At 39.8% G+C, this 23,907-nt stretch overlaps 1 protein-coding gene and 1 long non-coding RNA gene across 5 annotated transcripts in view; one reads left to right on the forward strand and one right to left on the reverse strand.

Moving 5' to 3' along the window:
- Positions 1 to 5,912: 5,912 nt before the first annotated feature.
- LOC105548771 (chromosome unknown open reading frame, human C11orf58) lies at positions 5,913 to 23,640 on the reverse strand. Of its 4 annotated transcripts, XM_011992956.1 has the most exons (6): positions 23,200 to 23,410; positions 17,102 to 17,199; positions 15,357 to 15,363; positions 13,657 to 13,717; positions 8,906 to 9,015; positions 5,913 to 6,939 (listed from the first exon to the last, which is right to left on the reverse strand). In XM_011992956.1, exons 1-6 carry the CDS (start codon positions 23,260 to 23,262, stop codon positions 6,706 to 6,708), a joined length of 573 nt encoding a protein of 190 aa, XP_011848346.1. In that variant the 5' UTR covers positions 23,263 to 23,410; the 3' UTR covers positions 5,913 to 6,705. The 4 variants fall into 4 exon arrangements, with proteins under 4 accessions (XP_011848346.1, XP_011848347.1, XP_011848348.1 ...); XM_011992957.1 differs by lacking the exon at positions 15,357 to 15,363 and having other exon boundaries at positions 17,116 to 17,199; positions 23,200 to 23,640; XM_011992958.1 differs by lacking the exon at positions 15,357 to 15,363 and having other exon boundaries at positions 13,657 to 13,689; positions 17,166 to 17,199; positions 23,200 to 23,433.
- LOC105548770 overlaps positions 23,398 to 23,907 on the forward strand; it is a 129,796-nt gene continuing 129,286 nt past the window's right edge. Inside the window, exon 1 of the long non-coding RNA XR_001007442.1 lies at positions 23,398 to 23,616. This is a non-coding gene — a long non-coding RNA (uncharacterized LOC105548770). The remainder of the gene's footprint in view (positions 23,617 to 23,907) is intronic.

The following is a 23,907-nucleotide window of genomic DNA, read 5'->3' on the forward strand; positions in this document are numbered from 1 at the left end:
GAAATAATGGTGAGGATGCTTTCTGAGAGTAGGGTGGGAAGCTGAAGTTTAGAAATCAAGGCAGCAGGGATTCAAGCCATAGTAATTTGGGTGTTAAAGTTAATGTGTACTTCTAGTTTAGAGACAGAATAATGAAGTCATTTCTTTTCTTGGAAATCACTCAAAAGCAACAGATAATGAGAAACAGAAGTGCAAACTCCAGCTTCAACAAAACTAGGAGACATCTGAAACTCTTAACTCTAAAATAGGTGAAAGAGTTGGAAAGGTAGTGAATATAAAGTGAGAATACAGGAGGATGGCCGCTTCTGCAGGGTCCAAGTAAGCTAATTAGAGTGTCTTCCTTAAGTGAAGTGATTTGTAGGACCAGTCTGTCAGAGTGGCAAGGACAAAAAGAGACCTGGCATTCTGACAGCCCTATAATGCCTGATCTTCACCGTCAGAGTTACAGTGGTTCCCACAACCCTGAATCATGAAAGAAATTTCTGCTAGCTTGACCACTCTCCAACATGAAAATCCTACAAATAACTGGGAAGAATCTCATTTAAAGATGAGTCATCAGTTTTCCCCATCTAGGTATATAGCAATTTCTTCCTAAAAAGGAGTTAAGAAAAAAAAAAAAAAAGAATAAACTATATTTATTTATTTAGAGATGGAGTCTTTTGCTCTGTCGCCAGGCTGGAGTGCAGTGGTGCGATCTCGGCTCGCTGCAACCTCCGCCTTCCGGGTTTGAGCGATTCCCCTGCCTCAGCCTCCTGTGTAGCTGGGACTACAGGCACCCGCCACCGTGCCCGGCTAATTTTTTGTATTTTAGTAGAGATGGGATTTCACCATGTTGGCCAGGATGGTCTTGATCTCCTGACCTTGTGATCCACCCGCCTCAGCCTCCCAAAGTGCTGGGATTTCAGGCGTGAGCCATCACTCCCAGCCAAAACTTATTTTTTTAAGAGACAGGGTCTCACTCTGTTTCCCAGGCTGGAGTACACTCGTGCATTCATAGCTCAATGCAGCCTCAAACTCCTGGGCTCAAGTGATCCTCCCATCTCAGCTTCCTGAATAGCTGGGACTACAGGTTATGAACCATTACTCCCAGCCAAGAGCTCATTCGATACTCCTCTCTTACATGATACATCCAATCTTTAAGCAAATACTGTTGGTTTTACCTTCAAAATATATCCAGAATCTACTTCTTGCTACTCCCATTACCACCCTAGTCCAAGCCCTTGGGCTCACCTAGAATATTGCCATATTGCCAAATTTTCACAGTTGGCTTCCCGTTTTTTTTTTTTTTTAATTACTGTGACATGATCTAATATTGCAGCTTAAGCAATATCAGAGGAGGCCGAAGCAGGCAGATCACTTGAGGCCAGGAGTTTGAGACCAGCCTGGCCAACATGGAGAAACCCCATCTCTACTAATACAAAAATTAGCCAGGTGTGGTGGCATGCGCCTGTAATCCCAGCCACTTGGGAGGCTGAAGCAGGAGAATCACTTGCACCTGGGAGGCAGAGGTTACAGTGAGCTGAGATGGTGCCACTGCCCTCCAGCCTGAGCGACAAGAATGAAACTGTGTCTCAAAAAGAAAAGAAAAAAGGAAGATACAATGAAATGTGAGCCGGCAGAACTCAGGAAGTTAAAAAATAATCACAAAAATGAAAATGGGAATGATGGGGTATACAGTGTTTGAATCATGATAAGGGGAATAAGGAACAGGAATTATAAAGAAAAATAACATAGAGATAGGAAATGACACATGCACATAATTGGAGTTCCTAAAGTAGAAAACGTCCATTTTCTATTTGTATAAATGAAAGCACTGAGAAACTTTGCTCACATGATAAAAAAGTCAGTAATAGGTTTTAGAAATGCCAGTCTTCCGAATTCTTAGGCCAAAAATCAGTGATCTTTCATCAAAATTTATTTTTAATAAATTAGCTGACAATTCACTTGTATGATAGTTTCATTGAGGGCATCTGACAGATGACAGAAACCATCTGACTTGCAAAGGGAGTCATTCAGGCCTCAACATAAACACCAATGTTTCAAATTGTCCCTTTGTTTGGACCCATGAAATATTTTACTCTCTGGGACAATTAAACACAGTAGGTCTGGCATGGCTGAGAGGTATTGCCTTTCCTCTAGTGGGAGAAAGGCTGTGAAATACGAAGTAGTTGTTTTAAGGCAGATCAATTTAGGAACAAATACATATGGATGTACAGGATTGGGAAATTCTCTACAGAACCCCTTCATGTACTCAGAAGCGCGTATATCCTACTGGTTAACAATGCTAAGTACTGCTAGCAGGTCAAGGGAAGAATTTACAAGTACTTATGTTTTAGGAAAATGTCAATAATTGATTTGATGAAAGTTTTCAGTGCTCTTGTGTCAAGGGTGGGTAGAAGCCACATTGGAGTGGATTGAGGAGGGAGGGGATGGAAGTAAGAAATAGAGGCAGTAATAGAAAAGTTACTAAAATTAGATATAGATGAGAGAATTACACCCAACGTAGGTGGCACCTAGGAGCAACTTCTTTTTTTAAAAAAGATACGAAATACTTGAACAAATGCCGAAAGAAAAGGATCACAGATTAAGGGAGAGATTGAAGACTCAAGGGAAGATAATAAGCACTGCATTCACAAGGTTTAAAAGGTTCAACAGTAGGCTGGGTGTGGTGGTTCACACCTGTAATCCCAACACTTTGGGAGGCTGAGGCAGGAGGATTGCTCAAGACCAGGAGTTCAAGACCAACCTGGGCAACATAGCCAGTCTCTACAAATTAAAAAATTAGCCAGGTGTGATGGCACACACCTGTGGTCCCAGCTACTCAAGAGGCTTAGGTGGGAGGGTCTTGAGCCCATTGAAGTTAAAGCTGCAGTGAGCCATGACCATGATCATGCCACTGAACTCCAGCTTGGGTGACAGAGCAGGACCCTGTCTCGGGGCAGCAGCGGAGGTGGTGGGAACCAGGAGCCAGCACTTATCGATCACTTATCTATGTACTAAGCTTTTTGCTCATTTTACCTAAGTCTCATAACAACTATGCAAGGGGGTTACTGTTACTATCCTCATTTTACTTACCCAGAAAGGAGACCCAGAGAGATCAACTTATGCTCAAAGTCACCGAGTTTAGCCCTGTAGTGGAGTTGGGATGTCACAACCTAGAGCACAGAACACTTGTCCATGGCTGTGGATTTAGTAAGCGAAGTTCAGGGAATTTGTGCCTGAAGGTTTCTATTTTTATGTAAGATAGAAGGCAAAGACATGTTAAGAGTGAAGGAAAAAAAAAGGGTAACAAGTTTCAGAGTAGAAGTTTTACATAGTAAGAATGGAGAGCTGACTAGAGAAAATAAGGGTAATGGGCAGTGCTGAGGTCAGTTAAAACCAATTTTTACTAATATGGATTTATACATTTGGTGATCTTTCTCCAGAAATAACTGGTGAGGGTAGGAGGGCTTGGATACATCCAGGGCTGGGAATTTTCCAGGAAGTCATTTGGGTTAACAATCACGATACTGAATTGATAGATCAGGAAGCCGAGATAGGACTTACAAAGGAGATGGAAACAGACTACGCCCTAACACAGAGCAGGTATAAAGGGGGAGTTGGTTAGAAGTGAATTTTTTTATTGAGTGATTTTAGAAGATGTTTTGGATATTGCAAGTATATAGGATGTGGTTGTGATGGAAACAAGTAATGGAACCAAAGCCCTGTGTGTAAGTAGTCACTGAAGCTAACCAGGTAGCTGAAATTTCTTTCCCCCAAATTTACTCAAAGAATGTGACTTTTGTGCTCTCAAACTATGGTTCAGGCACTCCAGACTTTTTTTCTGTACCTTCAATTCTCTCAGATTTAAAAAATTATACTAGAGAAGAGGACTTTTGCCTATGAATACAAACAACATTGCAATCTGTATCCGAAAACATTCTTTTCAATAGACTGTTAGGTTACGGGTACAAGTAAACACTTGGGTATAAAGCAAACATTTAAAAGTGCATTTCAGGTATTAAATTATGAATGATATGGAAAAGTTGCCATTAAACTTTCCACTGAATAGTGTTTCACAGCACAAAAATAATCTATTTTCCTGATACTTTTTTAGTATGGATACCAAGACAGCATGACATCAGTTGTCTTCTAATTTTGTTCCAGTTTGATTTTAAAAACCCACATGTTCATGCTTAAAAGATAGCACTATGTTTAATAGGTGCTAGGAAACCAGGCCACATGGACCAACCTACCTAAATTTACTCTAACCCTGAATTTTGTTAACACCCAATACATGAATTAATTGAAATCTGGATTTCTCTATACAGAGATGCAGAAAGTCTTGTAGTATAGTTATTTTAAAACAAGGTGCTCCTATTTACTTATCAGAAACAAGACTATATCAACAACCCAACATTTAAATAATGAACTGATGAAAATACTTTTAAAAACCATAAAACTCATTTCTATCACATTCTTAAGTAAAAATCAATCTTCACTTTCTTAGTTATAAGCAATCCCACAGACATTTGAAAACTAGAGGGCAAACTAAAATTGTTAGGTGGGAGGGTCTTGAGCCCATTGAAGTTAAAGCTGCAGTGAGCCATGACCATGATCATGCCACTGAACTCCAGCTTGGAATAAAGCCAAACTTTTTCAAACTAAGTATTTGTTAAATGTCATATATATTGTCTACCATCAAGTGATTCAATATTTTACTATAGAGGATAGCATCTATTTTTCAAAAATGTGAGAAATTAAAAAAAAACAAAAACAAAAACAAGGCAACAACTTTGGGGTCTGAAACATGAAATATACTGTAATATAGAGTCTACCAACCAGAAATCACCTGTTCTACTTGCTACTTGCTAAATTTCTCTAACGCATTCTAAATTATTTTATTTTATTTTATTTTTTTTTTTGAGATGGAGTTTTGTTCTTGTTGCCCAGGCTGGAGTGCAATGGTGCGATCTTGGCTCACTGCAACCTCTGCTTCCAGGGTTCAAGTGATTCTCCTGCCTCAACCTCCAGAGTAGCTGGGATTACAGGCTTGCACCACCACGCCCAGCTAATTTTGTATTTTTAGTAGAGATGGGGTTTCTCCATGTTGGTCAGGCTGGTCTCCTGACCTCAGGTTATCCACCTGCCTCGGCCTCCCAAAGTGCTGGGATTACAGGCATAAGCCACTGCACCTGGCAACACATTCTAAATTTCAAAGTGACATAAGAATAATTTTTAAAAATTCCAACACTCCAAGGCCGGGCGCAGTGGCTCACGCCTGTAATCCCAGCACTTTGGGAGGCTGAGGCAGGTGGATCACAAGGTCACAAGATCGAGACCATCCTGACTAACACCATGAAACCCCATCTCTACTAAAAATACAAAAAATTAGCCGGGCATAGTGGCACATGCCTGTAGTCTTAGTTACTCGGGAGGCTGAGGCAGGAGAATCGCTTGAACCCAGGAGGCGGAGGTTGCAGTTAGCTGAGATCACGCCACTGCACTCCAACCTGGGTGACAGAGTGAGACACCGTCTCAAAAAAAAAAAAAAAAAAAAAAAATCCCAACACTCCAAATACATCCTTTAAGTATCTAGATGTATAACAATTCGGCTCACAAACAGGTGGGACTAAAGCCTTTGAACTTGTTACTTATAAACATTAAGAATTTGGACCCAATTATCCAAAGATCCATTTACTAGCTCATAATGCAATCTGTGTTAATCAGCTGTACAAATCAACCACCTAATAGCAGTCAGATGATTCTAATCTTACACCAACAGAAACAGCAATAAAATTAGAAAGTAATACTTTTTAGTAATTAATCAATAAAATAGCACTGGGATAAAATGAAGAGAATTTCTTGTTTCAGCTTATCAGTAAGCCTGCTCCTCATTTGTAGATAATGAGGATAAAGGTATCACAGCCAAATATGGGAAACTGCTCTTTATTTAGACCTTTGGGACAAAATTAACTTTGGTCACATGTTACTTAAAAAAAAAAAATCCAGTTTTACATATTTCTAAATAGATAGAACTAAATGATCAGAGAAATCATTTCTTCTGTAAAAATTGGCCAAATCTTATCAAAAATCTAACATACGATATAATCCAAATTATAAAAAGACTACTTGGGATCATAATATTCCAAATGTATGACAGTTATAACTCCCATCTTAACAAGTGTGAAAAGTACTTACTCTCATGTTGCTTTGGTCCAAAAGAGTAGAGCTAACTCAGTAACAGGAAACTAAGTACCCAATCTTTTGCCAAAATTAATTTAGATTGTGACTGGCAGCAGAAATTTCCATGATGAACAGCTCTACTATAACAAAGAATAATTAAAGAATACTTTTCATGAACGTATCACAGTATCAAATACATTTTTATAAGAGAAAAATATGAAGGAAATGATAAAATAGCTATCACAAACAAAAAGCGTTTCCCCCATACGGTGAATTAGAGGGCTGATGATGCTAATATGAAAGTAAGTTGAGTACTGTATTTATTTCTTATTTTATACAACTCTTACTCTTTACAAAATTGGTTATAGTCATGCCCATAAAAGTGTAACCCATGGCATTTGAAAGCAAACACTCCTTGTAATTATTTAAAAGGGCCTTTTTAAAAATTATAATACAAAGGTCTGTGCTCTATAAGCAGTCCTCCACTGTGCATTATAACAATAAGGCTTACTTTTAATACAAAGACTAAGCGTTTGGGAGTTATGAACCACTGGATTTAACAAACATCATTTTATAATTGCTTTTTGCATCTTTTTTGTTTTTGGGATCCTCCACTTCATCAGGATGCTCAGGAGCTTGGAGTTCTTCAGCAGATTCTTCTTTCTCTGACTCTGAATCACTTTCAGAATCATCTGGACTTTCAGGATCAGGTGAATCATCATCGTCATCATCATCATCTCCAGCTACATCACCTTCTCCATCATGATCTTCTACCTAAAACATCAATCAACAGGCTCTTTTAAAAATAAACATTAGCCCATACAGAATCTGAGAAAGACTGTAAGTTCTGTCAGTCTTAGAAACACTTACTTTGTAGCCATTAGAACAACAGTTTTAAGACGAGTGGAATTTTAAGAAAGAGCTCTGTCTGGCTAGGCCCAGTGGCTCATACCTGTGACTGAGATTCCAGCTACTCAAGAGGCTGAGAGGCAGGGGGACTGCTTGAAGCCACAAATTTGAGACCAGCCTGGGCAACATATTGAGACCCTGTCTCTTAAAAAAAAAAAAACAACAAAAAAGAAACTAAAAAAAAAACAACAAAGAAAAATTAGCCAGGCATGGTGGTGCATGCCTGTAGTTCTAGCTACTCCGGAGACTGAGGTGTGAGGATTGCTTGAGCCTAGGAGTTCAAGGCTGTAGTGAGCTATGATCATGCCACCGCATTCCAGCCTGTGTGACAGAGCAAGACTCCGTTTCTTAAAAGACAAAAGAAAACAAGAGGGGAGGTGCTCTGAAGACCACACACCTATCTCCCCTCTCCTAGTTTGAAAACCACGGTATTATACTTTCCCGAAAGAAACAATTTTTTAAATTGATAAGGCATGTTAACCACTGACCTTTATGTGGAAATCAGTTATAATTGTTTTGCACATTGTATTACTTTGGAGTAAACAGTAGTCACACATAAATTCATAATATAAAAAGAGATCACTTAGGAAACAACTGAAAAAAAGAAGCTCTCTTAAACCATTATTTTAAACTCACATGAAGTATTTTACTTAACTTGTGAGCATGTTGTTCATGCCTATTAAAAATGTGCCCTGGCCAGGCGTGGTGGTTCACGCCTGTAGTTACAGCACTTTGGGAGGCGGAAAGATCGCTTGAACCCAGGAGTTTGAGACCAGCCTGGGCAACATAGCAAAAGTTCATCTTTACAAAAAATACAAAAATTAGCTAGGCGTGGTGGTGCAGGCCTATATCCCAGGTCCTTGGGAGGCTAAGGTGGCAGTGAGACTGTGCCACTGTACTCCAGCCTGGGTGACAGAGTGAGAACCTGTCTCAAAAAAGGGGGAAAGGTGCTCTGATGTTTAAACAGCATTTTCATTTTTAGAAAACACACTTTAAAATCCTTAGAAACAGGCCAGGTGAGGCTGGGCATGGTGGCTCAAGCCTGTAATCCTAGCACTTTGGGAGACTGAGGCGGGCAGATTGCCTGAGCTCACGAGTTCAAGGCCAGCCTGGGCAACATGGTGAAACCCTATCTCTACTAAAATACAAAAAATTAGCTGCGTGTGACATCATGTGCCTGTAATTCATCTACTCAGGAAGCTGAGGCAGGAGAATTGCCTGAACCCAGGAGGTGGAGGTTGCAGTGAGCTGAGATTGCGCCACTGCACTCCAGCCTAGGGGTAACAGAGTGAGACTCTGTCTCAAAACAAAACAAAACAAAACAAAACAAAAACAAACGGCCAGGTGCGGTGGCTCACGCCTGTAATGCCAGCACTTTGGGAGGCCTAGGTGGGTGGGATCACCTGAGGTCAGGAGTTTGAGGCCAACCTGGTTACATGGTGAAACCCCATCTCTACAAAAATAAAAAAAATACAAAAATTGGCTGGGCATGATGGCAGGTGCCTGTAATCCCAGCTACTCAGGAGGCTGAGGCAGGAGAATCACTTGAACCCAGGAGGTGGAAGACATCACACCACTGCACTCCAGCCTCGTGAGAGAAGGAGACTCCATCTAAAAAAAAAAAAAAAAAAAAAACACCACACAAAATCTTTGGAAACATCTCTTCTGATTACCTACAGAGACCAGTAGGGCATATACAATTATTTTTAAGATAATTACATACAGAGAGCTTTCTACATGGGATTCTTGATTGCTAGGGTAATCTAACAGCAATAAGTGGTACCAAATTGAAAACTAATTATCTTCCCAATGAAAATAAGTTAATTACTACCTCACTGAAGCCAAGTCCACAGTGTCGCCGGTATCTTCCTGACAATTTACTGTCCATACTTTGCTGATATTGAGACTCCAGTTCTTCATTAATTTTCTTGTCTTCTTCCCCTGCATGTCCAGGATACTTTAGTTATGTTTCAGTCAAATTAATAATTTACACAAAAACCCATAATACAGATGCCATTATACTCAGGGCTGATTTATCTAATTGTGACTAATTTTACTATGAATTTTGAGAATTTATGCCATAGGTGGTTACCTAATAGACAATAAAATGACTGATGTTGAGATAGCATAAGTATTTATTACTAAACACTTTGGGTATTAAATGTTTTAGCTTACTTATAATAAGTAGATGTTCTCCTGAAAGTTTTTTCCTAGTCACCTAATAAAAACTCTCTAACAAACAGAATTATCTATCTTTGAACAAAAACACTGAAAAAAGCTAGGCACTTCTGTTCAGCAAATGGCTAAATAAAATAGTCATGTACTGACTCTCCTTTATGCCTTCCTTTGCATATCAAGTTTATCAGAACAACTTAAACTTTAAAGCAGCAGTTGCCAACCTTTTTGGCACCAGGGACCAGTTTTGTTGAAAACAATTTTTCCATGGATGGGGAGTGGGGGTGGTGGTGATTTCAAGATGATTCAAGTGTATTACATTTATTGTATACTTTATTATCACATCATAATATATAATGAAATAATTGTACAACTCACCGTAATGCAGAAGCAGTGGGAGCCCTGAGTTTGTTTTCCCTACAACTAGATGGTCCCATCTGGGGGTGATGGGAGACACTGACACCCTAAGTGTGTTGCTTATGTCCAGTCTACTAGCTGTAATCTTGTTTGGCTGCTGTCACTACAGAAAACCCTGTTTCACAAAGACAGGAGGTTGGAAATAGAAGCAGGCTTTCCAGTGCTTTCGTGGCAATCTCAGAGTATTCCACTTTGTCTTTAATCCAGAATGAAGTTGTCTCAAACATACTTTTAAGGGCACCGTCATTTGTGATCCTAAGCAGCTGATCCTCTTCTAGCATGAACAAAGTCGATTCACCTTATTCACAAATGGGTTGTGAATCCATTCCTTCCCAGTTTGGGGCTCTTTCGTGGTTGGAAAATAATACTCAAACTCTTTGAAAGCTGAGATAGGTGATCATGTGCCAGGTGGGAGAAAAAAGGTCCTGGCTCAGTCTCTTTTAAAATCTCTGCTAATGTTTGAAACATGTCAAAAAATCCCAGTGTTCACTTGTGGCCCCCATAATACCAGTTTGGCTTTGAATGCAGTCACTTTATCTGCCAACTTGAACACAGTTTTGTTCTCCCCTGAGGTGACAGATTGAATATGTCACACAAGTAAGCAAGGTTTTTTTTTTTTTTTTTGAGACAGAGTCTCACTCTCTTGTCCAGGCAGGAGTGCAGCGGCATGATCTCGATCTCGGCTCATTGCAACCTCTGGCTTTCAGGCTGAAGTGATTCTCGTGCCTCAGCCTCCCAAGTAGCTGGGATTATAGGGGTGTGCCACCACGCCTAGGTAATTTTTGTATTTTTTAGTAAAGACGGGGTTTCTCCCTGTTGGCCAGGCTGGTCTCAAACTCCTGGCCTCAAGTGATCTGCCTGCTTTGGCCTCCCAAAAGTGCTGTAATTACAGGCACGACCCACCACGCCTGGTCAAGTAAGCAGGTTTTACGACCCATTCTGTGTCAATGAAATGTGCTGCCAGTGATGACATTTTCTAAAAAAAAAAAAAAAAATCTCTGGAGTGGCTATTATAACTGAAAAACTCTGGCCAGTGATCTAACTTTAGGAAGCCATCTCTGTTGTGTGTATAAGAGACGACATGTGTGCTCTGTGTCCATCTTCTCACAGAGCTACATGAACAGATGTGAATTAAGGGCATGTACTTTAATGTGGTTGAAAATTTTAATCACATCCTGCAAAATGTTAAGTTCAGGTGACGTTTTTCAACTAGTCAGCATCTCTGTGGATGACACAGTACACAGACTCACATTCAGAAGCAAGCTCTTTGACCTGAGTAGTGAAACCAGAAAGCCGTCCAGTCATGGCAGCTGCTCCATCCCTGCATATATCGATATAAAATGCCAAATTCAGTTTTCCTGATATGTAATTATTTATAAGACTTGAATAGTTCTGCAGCTGTGGTGCTGGTTGAAAGCAAAAGTGCACATAACATATCCTCATGCACATCCTCCTGAAAAATGTATCACACAAAAACAAGCATTGTTGCTTTGTTGTCAACACTGGTAGACTCATTAACCTGGATTGCGTACCACAGTGACTCATTAATCCTCTCTAACAATTGTGCCTCAATATCCTCTATTTCATGAATTCATCTAGTTATGGTGCTAGCCAGAAGAGGAACACGTGCCACCTTTTGAACTGCAGCCTCTCCTAAGAGTTCACAACAGACATCCTTAGCAGCAGGCTGGATCAACTCTTCACCAGTAGTAAAGGGCTTCTTAGCTTTAGCCATGTGATTAGCCACTAAGAATGATGCTCTCACTGCAGACACATTTGATGAAGTGGTGGCCTTCAATAATTACTTCTGTTCTTTGCGTTCACGATTTTTTCTTTTGAAAAACGCCAAAGGCTTGTCTTTTAATGCATGATGCTCGGTCTCCATGTGGTGAAGCACTTTTAAAGGTTTCATGGCTTTTCTGGATAGCTGGTCATCATATATTAGACAAAGCAGGTCTGGAGAATGTGAATCAGCTGTTGCAATGAACCTGTAATTTAAGTAGGACTCTTGGTATTTTGTTTTAAATGCAGCTTTCTCTTTGTTGGCAGTATTAGTCTTCTGGTGTCTCATCATTGGGTCTTTCTTCCTTTTCAAAGAAGCTCTCCAAGGACGTTTGTTTTTTTACTCATTTTGGCTAGGGTTAGCTTGTGGGCTTACCAAAACTGTGACTGAGACAAAGGCACAGTGCAGGAAAGAGGCACGGAGGGAAGTGGTAAATAAAACAATGGGCAGGCCACATGCAGACTAAATAAATGTCAGATTCTGACTTAGAGCCTGCCACTAGATGCAGCTTGTCACTTGCCACTCACTGATATGGTTTTGATATGAGTTTGCAAGCAGTTGATTTATTAAGGTCTCTGTGCAGTCAAGCCTCTCTGCTAATGTTTATCTGTTTTTGCAGTCACTCCCCATCACCACCTCAGTTCCACTTCAGATCATGAGGTATTAGATTCTCATAAGGAGGCACAACCTAGATCCCTGGCTTGCACAGTTCACAATAGGGTTCAAGATCCTATGATAATTCAATGCTGCCAGTGATCTGATAGGAGGCGGATTTCAGGTGGCCATACAAGCCATTGGGAGCAGCTGTAAATACAGATAAAGCTTCTCTGGCTTGCCTGCTGCTCACCTCCTGCTGTGTGGTCCAGTTCCTAACAGGCGAGGGATGGGTACTGGGGGTTGGGAGCTCTGCTTGAAAGCTCTCAGATTTAAAAGGGTAAATGTGGCAGTTGAAATATTTTTCCATTCTGCAAAGTACAGGAATTGTTTTTTTGCCTTATGTAGCAATACAAATCAATTTGAAGTAATTAACATTAGAAAAATAAAAGATCAATGAATTTCTAAAATGTGCTACGTATGCTATGTTAGCATAATTTAAATAACTTAAAGTTTTGTTGAACATAATCTAGGTCACTGTGTCTTCTATTAATATGTGCCTTTTATTAATAATGTCCAAGATTAGGGTCAGTTTTAAATAGGCAAAAATTTCACTTTTCAGCACATCAAATACCCAAATTTATTTTCAGTTTTTATTTAAAAATGTTCTTCCCTAAAATTATTTTTAAAGCTTATTTCTTCAGGCTCTGCAACTAGTTTATATTCTTCAAAGATTTTAAAATAAAACTTAGTGAATACACAAAACTAGAATATGCCAGCTATGACACTATATGCTAATATACAAAGAACAAAAATTCTGTACATACCAGAGTTAACAAGATGAGGCATAAAACCTCACTACAATTAAAATATGTGTTCTGAATCAGTAAAAATGGAGACAGAAAAAGGTTAGTTTCTTGGTTAGAATATCATAATGACATATACTCTCATCTTTTAAAAATCAAAGTACATGAAAACTGATACTTTATATATGTAACATGTTTACCTATTATGTACTTCTAATTTTTTTTTTTTTTTGAGACAGAGTTGCACTCTGTCACTCAGGCTGGACTGCAATAGTGTGAACTTGGCTCACTGCAACCACTGCCTCTCAGGTTCAGGCAATTATTGTGCCTCAGCCTCCCAAGCAGCTGGGATTACAGGTGTGGGCCACCACACCTGGCTAATTTTTGTATTTTTTAGTAGAGACAGGGTTTTGCCATGTTGACTAGGCTGGTGATTTGCCTCAAGTGATCGGCCCACCGCAGCCTCCCAACATGCTAGGATTACAGGCATAAGCCACGGTGCCAAGCATTTTTTTTTCTCTCTTTTTTTTTTTGAATTTTAAGAGATGAGGTCTTGCTCTGTAGCCCAGGCTGGAATGCAGTGGTGCGATCATGGCTTCATTGCAGCTTCAAACTCCTGGGCTTAAGTGATCCTCCCACTTTAACCTCCCAAATAACTGGGATTACAGGCATAAGCCACTGCACCCCAATTCTAACATTTTAATAATTTACACAATTACATGCCAAAGTAGAATATCCTGAAACATCAACACACACTTCATATTCTGAATTTAGCACTTTTGTTTTAATTACATTTTACTTTCTTACCTGTTCGGAAGTGAGATGTTGATTTGTGATCTCCTATAACAAGACGACCAGTATGTTCTTTCTATAAGAAGGTTGAAAATGTATTAGCATTTGAGACCACTAATTTAACCTTACTGGGTATCTACTATGTGCTGAAAACTATTCTAGGCTTCTGGGACACAGTGAAGACAAAAGATTAAATTAGAATCTCTGCCTTTAAGGACCTTACATTCTAGCAAGGGTAGGAATGGAGAAGGGAGACAGGCAAACATAATCGCTATTTATACTATGTTAGAAGGTACTAAGTGTGATTAAAACAAAACAGACCTGAATAAGGAGTAGAGCAGGTTGGAATTTTAAATAAGATGAATAGATAACTAGAAAATTGAGTCAATCTAAACATTTTCTTTCCTAAAGGCCAGTTAAATGACTTGCTTTAACTTCCCACCTGCTCTTTCTGCTGCCTCAAGTATATCTCATGGAGAGAAAGCAAATGAGATTTAGCCAGACAAAAATGAAATAATTAAAACTTATAATGTATCATATAAAGTGATAGATCTTATTACAGCATATCACAATCATTAGCTATCTCTTTACTATTTGACAATAAACTACTAATCTCAACTTGTCAAAAAGAACAATTTAAAACAATCCTGTACTCTAAACATAAAAATACATCTGATTCAATATTACCAACTGATTAAACTGCATAATTACTCTCAATTTAATCAGTTCTATCCACTCTTTATGGTTCATATTTAGTTTCATAAGTGCTCATTAAAACACCGTGTGAAGGTGAGCATAAATGTAACTTTGGAAAGCAATCTTAACCAATCATCTGTGAAGATATAGTAACAAACCTTCCTATTGTGAAAAAATGGCAGGTACAGTCTCCATACACAAAAATGATATTATTGGAAAAGTTCAAGCGTTAATGCTCATTGCTTTATGTGCCATTAACACATAAGCAAATCAATAATTCAGTGTGTTACTTGTTTAGGTTGCAAAACCGACAGCCATTAACAAGATTTTAATATAACAGCATCAAGTTATTCCAGGATGATGACGGTATTGCACTGATCTATTCATATGCTCTTAGCTGGTTCTTCCTGTGACCAATAACATATTCATGATAGCTGGCTAGGATTACAAATATACTTTGTGGCCACAAAATGGAATAAATCTAAAGAGCCCATATGAAGATCAAAGCTACAATCTTGGCGTCACAAAGAATTTATGGGCCAGGCGCAGTGGCTCATGCCTGTAATCCCAGCACTTTGGGAGGCCGAGGAGGGTGTATCACAAGGTCAGACGTTCAAATGGTGAAACCATGTCTCTACTAAAAATACAAAAATTAGCCGGGCATGGTGGCAGGCACCTGTAATCCCAGCTACTCGGGAGCCTGAGGCAGAGAATTGCTTGAACTCGGGAGGCAGAGGTTGCAGTGAGACTGTCTCAAAAAAAAAAAAAAAAAAAAAAGAATTTAATCTATACTCAACAACCTATTTATTAGTTAGTCAACTTCCATATATTTTATATTAGGATGTTCTTCCTAAGTACTTGAATAATTTTCATTCTACTAAGTTGAATATGGCCCCTAAACTAACACTTACCTTACATATGCTTAACAAATCTTTTAAGTCCTCACTTAATTTTCAATGATAGGTTCTTAGAAACTTCAACTTTAACTGACTTTAGTTGAAACAACCTATAATGAAAACAATTTTCCTCCTTATCAGTGTTACAGTGAAACAACTTTATTGTCAGTTTGCTAAAAGTTAGTTTCCAAGAAACATAAGGGATGTTAAGTGAGGACTTAGTATATTTGCATGAAACGAGAGAAACTGCAGACTATTTTCTATGACAAATTACAAATTGGGAAATCTGGAGTAATGAGATATTATACAAATGCTTTATTTAAATAGGTCTCAGTGTTTTACATGACCTCTTCCTATCCCCAAACCCACTGTTGTAGTCTGGCTAACTCCTTCTCATCCTTTGAGATTCAGATCAATTCTATTTTGAGGAAGCTTTCTTGCACTGCTAAACCAGAGTTAGCTGCCCTCTGTGATTCCACAGCACTATGTGCATGGCTTTCTCACAGCAATTACAATTCCATATTGTTATTATCTGGTTTCCTCCATTACATACTAGCTCCAAACATATATTATTGATCTATGTGACCACCCAGGATCCAGCACAGTAGTAGTCTATAATTGTTGGGAAAATGAATGAATGTATTCCCATGTGTATAACAAAACAAAGAGCAGAATTTCATTTTAAGGTGCTTAAAAAAAGAGAAAAAAAGCTTTCCTATTTCTTTTTCAATTTAGTTTTTAGGAAGACTATTGGGACAATGTTAGGAAAATAAATTTACTTGCTTAAAAAAATAAGTATCTAGAGATCCCTGTATAAACTGCTAGGATAAAGAAAGGTTTTTACAAGAGATATTTTCCTGGCACTTGTTTTGTACAGTTGACCCCTGAACACAGGATTAACCTGTGTGGATCCACTTACACTTGAATTTACTTCTGCCTGTGCCACTCCCAGACAGTAAGACAATCTCTCCTTTTCAGCCCACTCAACATGAAGACTATAAGGATGAAGACCTTTATGATGATCTACTTCCAATTAATGAAGAGTCAATTATTTTCTCTTCCTTATAATTTTCTTGATAACATTTCCTTTTCTTTATTATAAGAATACAGGATATAATAACACCCAAAATATGTGTTAACTGGTAATTATGTTATCCAGTAAGACTTCCAGTCAACAGTAGGCTATTAGTAGTTAAGTTTTTGGGAAGTTGAAAGTTATATGCAAACTTTTGACTGCCTGCAGAACCAGCACCCCTAACCCCCACATTGCTCAAGGGTCAACTGTACCTTCTATTAACTGACAGGCATTTCAAAGTATCTTGAACACTTTTAAAATTAAGGGTTTCCCCCCCCTCCGCTTGGTCCCTGGTGTTCTACACATTCAGAGAAACTTCTCTATCTAGTAACAAACTATAGAAATAATCTCTGAAAGTGTAGTCTTAAAATTAGGTTTTTGATAAAGGATATTCCTGTAGTTACTACTTCAAAGGCTGGCGGGAGCTACAAAATATGACAGGCTTTTCACTTTGGCCAGAGGTTCCCACAAGATAACCTACCCAGAAGAAATATCTTCTATCAAACCACTGGGCCAACACATGGCAAATCATAAACTTTGACATGTCTTTTCTCCTATACAGCCTCCTTGAGCCAAATTTTTCTCTGTGCAGTCTTCAAACTTTACGGACAGAGAATCCTAGATGTGGCTCAAAAATAATATAAATTTTATGTGCTTGGTTAGACCAGACGTATTTCCCAAAGCCAAAATAAATCACACAGAACAGGAAAATGGAATCCACGTATATTCAGTCCTTCTTACTTAGGATACACAAAAATGGCAGTAGTTTCACAGAAAAGGTAAAAATGCATACCATCTGATGCTTACCTTTCCTGCACCCATAAGTCTCAAGAACTTTTGTTTTCTCTCTTCATTACCCAAGTCTGCTGCCTCCCAATTGCTAGATCCCAGCTGGAAAAGAAATTGGTTATTTTTTTTTTTTTGCATAAAAATAAGTGTTACAAAATCTAAAGTCTACCTGTAACTCCTAAGTTTTTTTTCCCCTGTCAGTTGTAAATATAAACAGGATTCGTTTTTCTTGTTTAGGAAGTTCAGCATATTCATAACATTCAAATTTACTCCTTTTCTATTACCTCACAGCAGAATCCTTTAGTTCTTCTGCAGCCAGAGCTGAGTCTCAAGTTTGCCTGTATCAGAGTCCCAGAGGGCTTGTTAAAACAGACTGCAGGGCTACAGCCCCAGAGATTCAGCAAGTCTGGGGTGGAGCTCTAGGATTTGAATTTCAACAAATTCTTTTTTTTTTTTTTTTTTTTTTTTGAGACGAAGTCTGGCTCTGTCGCCTGGGCTGGAGTGCAGTGGCCGGATCTCAGCTCACTGCAAGCTCCGCCTCCCGGGTTCACGCCATTCTCCTGCCTCAGCCTCCCAAGTAGCTGGGACTACAGGCGCCCGCCACCTCGCCCGGCTAGTTTTTTGTATTTTTTTAGTAGAGATGGGGTTTCACCGTGTTAGCCAGGATGGTCTCGATCTCCTGACCTCGTGATCCGCCCGTCTCGGCCTCCCAAAGTGCTAGGATTACAGGCTTGAGCCACTGCGCCCGGCCTCAACAAATTCTTAAGTGATTGCTGATGCTATTTATCTGGGGACCACACTTTGAGACCCACTGCCTTGCAGGGTCCTAGAGCACCTAGTACTCTGAACTTAGACGGCAGCCACAGTTGTTAGTTGAAGTTAAAAATTCTGGCTTTATCAGTGAGCTAACTTTTAACTTAAGAGAGAAAATTTTAACTTTTCAGTTCCTTTTAGAGCAGTTCTAGTTATTTGTTAGGATTGAGATGTCATTACTTTTATTCTTTCTTAAAAGTCTTCCAAAGAACAAAGAGAAAACTTATTTTTTAAAAGAATAGACTAAAACTCATTCTATTGCAATTATCAAATGAGTCCACTGAACTCTTATAAATCTAAGAAATACGATGGAATCCTAGTGAGCATATTTTTCCCTACATTTTGAAACAAATGTGAAAACTGTTGTTTTTTAACAGTTCATTATTTATAATTCATTATTCCCAACTGTGCTAAAAATAACTAAAATAATTTTTAAGATCGTTTTCTCACTGTATTGTCCAAAGTATTTCATCATCTTTCAAGACATTATACCTGTTGTCTACTTTTAGCTTTCATTGAACACAGATGGGAATTCACAATTTTTCATTTTCCATTCATAATGGCAAGGAGAAAAAACGGACAGAAGGCATTAACTATTATTAGATGAAGAAGGTGAATGCAAAATGACAGGCAGTCATATTCCAGACTAATGATGATAAAATTAACTGCAAAAATCTCAGACTATGAGTTTTTGGATGAGGAAATACTAGAAGGCTTTTCTCCCACCCAAGAATCGACAAGAAAAAGAAAAAAAAGACAAACAAGAAATGTACTCTCACTGGGAGAGCCATCAGCAGGAAGGACAGTATTTTACAGTAAGAACCAGGATCATTCTATTTTCTAAAAGGAGGTGTGACTGTTTTATTTCATCTTTTACAATGTTTATGCATCAAAATTTACTTGACTTGGTTGCAAATGGACAAAGGGTGAAGGCAGATGTGTATACAAGCTGACTGGAAGGAAAATGAAATAAAAATATTCACTGAATTTATCATTCTAATTAAGTTTATAATCTAAAAATAAAAATGTTTTGCAATTATGGAGCAAGGATGACAAATCCTTCTTCAACACAAAATTGTAAGCAATAGAAGGTTTCAAAAATTCTTCAAGTATTGTATTTTGATGATGCAAATGCGAGACGGGTTTGAACTTCAAGGGTCCCTTATAAGTGGATTTTTTTCAACCAAATGCAGATCCATCCCAAGTATATGGAAGGCTGATTTTTCCTATTCTCAAGTTCCACAGGCCTGGCTGCGGGACTGGAGTATGCAAGATTTGCCAAGGAGGTGGGTGGGTCCTGGAACCAATCCCCCACATTTAGCATACTGAAGGATGACTATATGTACATCAAAATCAGGAAAACACAGAATATAAATTTCGGTTTGCTATTGTTAAATTCACATTAAAATTCCTAATAAAGTTGTTTTGCACTATCTCCCTTTATTCTTATTTCTAAAAATTATTTGTAAAAGACTAAAATATTAAAAAAAACACTATTTCCCCTGAGCATATGAGAGTTAAAGCATTTGTACCAACCTGGGCCCATTTGCGCTTCTAAATTCTCATTAGTGGAAGGGCTTATATGCTGTCATAATTTTGGTTCCCTAAGTTCCAAATCTCTACTTCTTTCCACGTGACCCCCTCATATATTTTTATAGGCCATTTAGTTCTTAACTATTTCTGGCTCAATATAGTTAAAGTAATGGTGAAGCTTCAGTTCTGACTCTCACTAAATCACTGGCTCTATAAGCCAGGATCTGACATTTAACTTAATTTTAACTCATCTATAAAGAGATGCCTTTTTAAAAGACTGTCTTAAGACACTGAGGCACAGAGAGGCTAAGTGACTTGCTTTGATCCTCTGACCATCCTGTGTTTTTTCCACATCATACTGTCCATGATCAAATGAGACAGATGAAAGTGGTCTATGAACTCAGTTATACAAATGTACAGCATTAAGTTAAAAAAATTGTGTAAAAACCAACTTTCTTGATTCTGCTTCTAATAAAAGAGTAAAACATCTTCAGTGTTTATATAAATAATCCTGTCATCTACAACTTCTAATCCCAATGTTTTAAGGAAATAACATTAAGTCCTGCCAGTTCTTCTTTTCAAAGCAGCACTCCGGGACTGGACTGGCATCAGGAACTGGTTTCATGGAAGACAATTTTTCCACTGAGAGGGAGGATGTGATAATTTCAGGATGATTCAAGTGCATTACATTTATTGGGCACTTTATTTCTATTATTACTACATTGTAATCTATAATGAAATAATTATACAACTCACCATAATGTAGACTCAGTGGAAGCTTTGAGCTTGTTTTCCTAAAACTAGACAGTCCCATCTGGGGGTAATGGGAGACAATGACAGATCATCTGGCATTAGATTCTCATAAGGAGTGTGCAACCTAGATCACTCACATGTGCAGTTCACACCAGGGTTTACGCTCCTATGAGAATCAAATGCCAACAGGAGACAGAGCTCAGGTGGTAATGCAAGCCATGGGGAGTGGCTGTAAATACAGATGAAACTTTGCTGGCTGGCCCACAGCTCACATCCTGCTGTGCAGCCTGGTTCTGTGGCCCAGGGGTTGGAGACCCTTGCCTTAAAGTGCAACAGTGAGTACCTTGTCCAAATGCTGCTTTCTGAAAAGCACGTGGGTGCACTATACATTTTAAGAGAGGTTCCTTAGCAGTTACTCCCCACTCTTCCCACTTTCTATAAGATCGCTTTCATTTCTCCACTCCAAGCCATGGAAACTACTTTTAAGTTGTCTTCATCCTTAATACCCTTTCCTACAGAACTGCAATCAATTTACCTTCTGAATACACACCCTGGTGACTTAGAATTTACTCCTACATTGTTAGCATTTTGCTAGAGTTGTATTCTGTGATTACCTACTTTTAATATTAAAAAAATGTTTTGTTACCCCAATTAGATGTGAGGTCAATGGGCATAAGAAAACTTCAATGATCTCTTACATACCGTGGATGCTCATTAGAAACTGTTTCCCAACTATATGTTACAGCTAGATTTTTTTTTTTTTTTTTTTTTTTTTGAGACAGAATCTTGCTCTATCGCCCAGGATGGAGTGCAGTGGCCCGATCTCGGCTCACTGCAAGCCCCGCCTCCCAGGTTCACATCATTCTCCTGCCTCAGCCTCCCTAGTAGCTGGGGCTACAGGCGCCCGCTACCACGCCTGGCTAATTTTTAAAATAGAGACGGGGTTTTACTGTGTTAGCCAGATGATCTTGATCTCCTGACCTTGTGATCTGCCCGCCTCGGCCTCCCAAAGTGCTGGCATTGCAGGTGTGAGCCACTGCACCCGGCCTGCTAGTTTTTTTTTCCTACAACAGCTTGGAGGTCTTTTAATGAATGTATTACCTATGGTTAAAAAAAATTTTTTTTTAAGTACTGGCTGGGCGAGGTGGCTCACACCTGTAATCCCAGCACTTTGGGAGGCCAAGGTGGGCAGATTGCTCGAGTCTAGTAGTTGGAGACCAGCCTGGGCAACGCGGCAAAACCTGGTCTCTACTAAAAATACGAAAAATTAGTTGGGTGTAGTGGCGCACACCTGTAGTCCCAGCTAGTATGGTGGTGATGTGGGGAGAGGGGGTTGAATCAGGAGGATCACTTGAGCCAGGAAGGTGGAGGCTGCTGGGAGCACTGATTGTGCCACTGCACTCCACCCTGGGCGACAGAGAGAGACCGTGTCTCACCTGTCTCAAAACAAAAACAAAACCCAGGTACTTAAAGATACGCTTACATGATTGGGAAAGGTCTTAAAGGTCGTCTGGTTTAAACTGATCTCTTCCGAAGCTGTAAACTTAATGACTTAATCCCTTTAACTTTGTGAAATTTCGTATCACCTGGAGATTTCTGTCACGCTAAAAGATACTTCCAAACAGGTGTCTGACATCCTAGCAATCAAGTCATATTTAAAGATCAGGAGGAAAACAATGTTAACAGCTTTTTAAGTGAGCCAGGTTACTCAAAAACGTGAATCAATTCCTGACAAAACCTGAATTACCATATTAACAAGATCTAAAAGCCAGTAGCAGAAACAACAGAGAGCAAGAATAAACTTCTCTAGATGCCCATTCATCTCCAAATCTTTATTGATAGCTAATCTTTCTGCAGAGCTGAAGTCGATTCCTTTAAAGACCCTTACTATTCCGGTCCTCGCCCCACTTCCCACTCAGAGGGGCAGGTCTTAACACCATCTCATTTGCTACATAGTAGTATTCAGTAGGCTTTTAAAATTTTATGAAAAGCACTGAAATAGAAAAATTTAAAGCTCTATGTATTCAGAAATTTACAGTACTTCAAACAAAACCGAAAAAAACTTAGATATCCCTTCATCATCCTTAAAGATGACCTCTCCGCTCCCTCTCCAACAATTTCCCCATCAACGTTGCCAAGACATTTATCCATTGTATGAAGGACCTACTTTTACGTTTACTGGTTACCTACTGTTTCCATGACACTGCGCTACGAGCTAGGGCAAATATACAAAAAGGCCTAAAATAAGCATCATATTTCTCTCCGAATTCCCAACACCCGGCACTGCAGTAAATATTTAATAGGTTACTTTAAGGGATAAACCGTTTGCTATTAAAACCTATGAGGTGGGGGCTGGAGAAGGGAACGGCATTTGATGGGGAGACGAGGTAAGAAGAACGAGGTATTAATATCCGACATCAAAATGGGCTTCTAGGTCTCAACGTCTCAGACCTCACCACCAAAGCCAGTACCAAATTACACCCGTGGCACAATTTTCGGCTCAATACTGTTCTCGGTTTACCCTTACTAGTGCAGCTAAAGTTAACTATCAACGGCACATTGCAAAAATCATCTAGGCAGGAAAATCTGTCCAAATGCGCACGAACATTTCGACATTGTCACAGGAACATTTACAATCCAAAACAGGGAGAGTCTTGGCGTCTCTATCGTGAGCACAAAGGCCCGAGAAAGCATCCTCATCGGCCCCCCAAAACGCACGTAAGAAATTCCTTGACTAAGCTCTTTCACTCCTCGACCCTCTCCGAATTTTCTTCCTCAATCCCCCTTCCTACGCAGGTCTTCGACTCCCAGCGTGTGGGCCTCTTCAAACCTTCTCACCCTCATAAAGATTAAGGGAGACATTTCCCACTTATTCTTCTGGTTTCTCCCCTGGGCTCTCCCGCTGCCGGCCACCTCAGGCGCGTCCTCCTCCAACCACCCTTCCTGGCCTACTCCAGCCTTTAGTAGGCCTCAACCCTCTGCCACTCCGCCATTGTTATTTACATCGTCATCTGGGGAGGCCGAACGCTTCACCCCATGCGGGTGAGACTCTCTGGCAGCACTCATCCTTGCAGGGATCCCGACGAAAAATGCCGAACCCTCTAGCCGCTCTCCCCAGCCGCAACACCAGCAGCCTGCAATCCACCACCGGCCCAAGCAGCGCCACTCCAGAACGCAGAGCCCCTCCGGGCCTTCTCTGCGACAGTCGTCACCGTTGCGGCCCCTCGCCGCCCCGGGGCACTTTGGGAATTGTAGTTTTTTGGGTCACCGCATACTGACCCGAACAACAAAGATGTGTCGGTGACTAAAACTACAATTCCCAGGAAGCCCGGAAGCTCAATTCGCGCTGTGTGGCGGGAGTGCCCTCGGAGGCCCCGCCTTTGGCTGGTGGAGGGAGCGTTCCCGCGGATGAGTATGGCGGTGAGCGTTGACTGAGAGCTTGGTCGCCACAGGAGGTGGCTTAGAGGGCTTTTTGCCTTTCACCGTGCGACGCTGCCCTACTGGCAAATGTATTATCGTAACTAGGCACCTGTGTTTAAATGTAATATTTCAGGCTGACTGAATCCTCACGAATACGCTCCACCCAGGACAAAAACCTTAAAAAATGGCTTCTACCATTTCCACCCTGGTGTTCTCTATTGCGCGTAGGGGATTTCTAGGTGGCCGGTGATGCTGCTTTCTAAAGGTTTTGATGAATATTTCGCTATTTTC

This window comes from Mandrillus leucophaeus, unplaced genomic scaffold (assembly GCF_000951045.1).
Source record: "Mandrillus leucophaeus isolate KB7577 unplaced genomic scaffold, Mleu.le_1.0 Scaffold420, whole genome shotgun sequence".
Lineage (NCBI taxonomy): Eukaryota > Metazoa > Chordata > Mammalia > Primates > Cercopithecidae > Mandrillus > Mandrillus leucophaeus.

Coding starts and splice junctions, on each gene's coding strand:
- LOC105548771 (XM_011992956.1), bottom strand. CDS start 23,262: ATGAGTGCTGCCAGAGAGTCTCACCCGCATGGGGTGAAGCGTTCGGCC. Junction 9,016..13,656: donor AACATCTCACTTCCGAACAG/GTAAGAAAGTAA, acceptor CTGGACATGCAG/GGGAAGAAGACAAGAAAATT. Junction 6,940..8,905: donor GTGGACTTGGCTTCAGTGAG/GTAGTAATTAAC, acceptor TTGATGTTTTAG/GTAGAAGATCATGATGGAGA.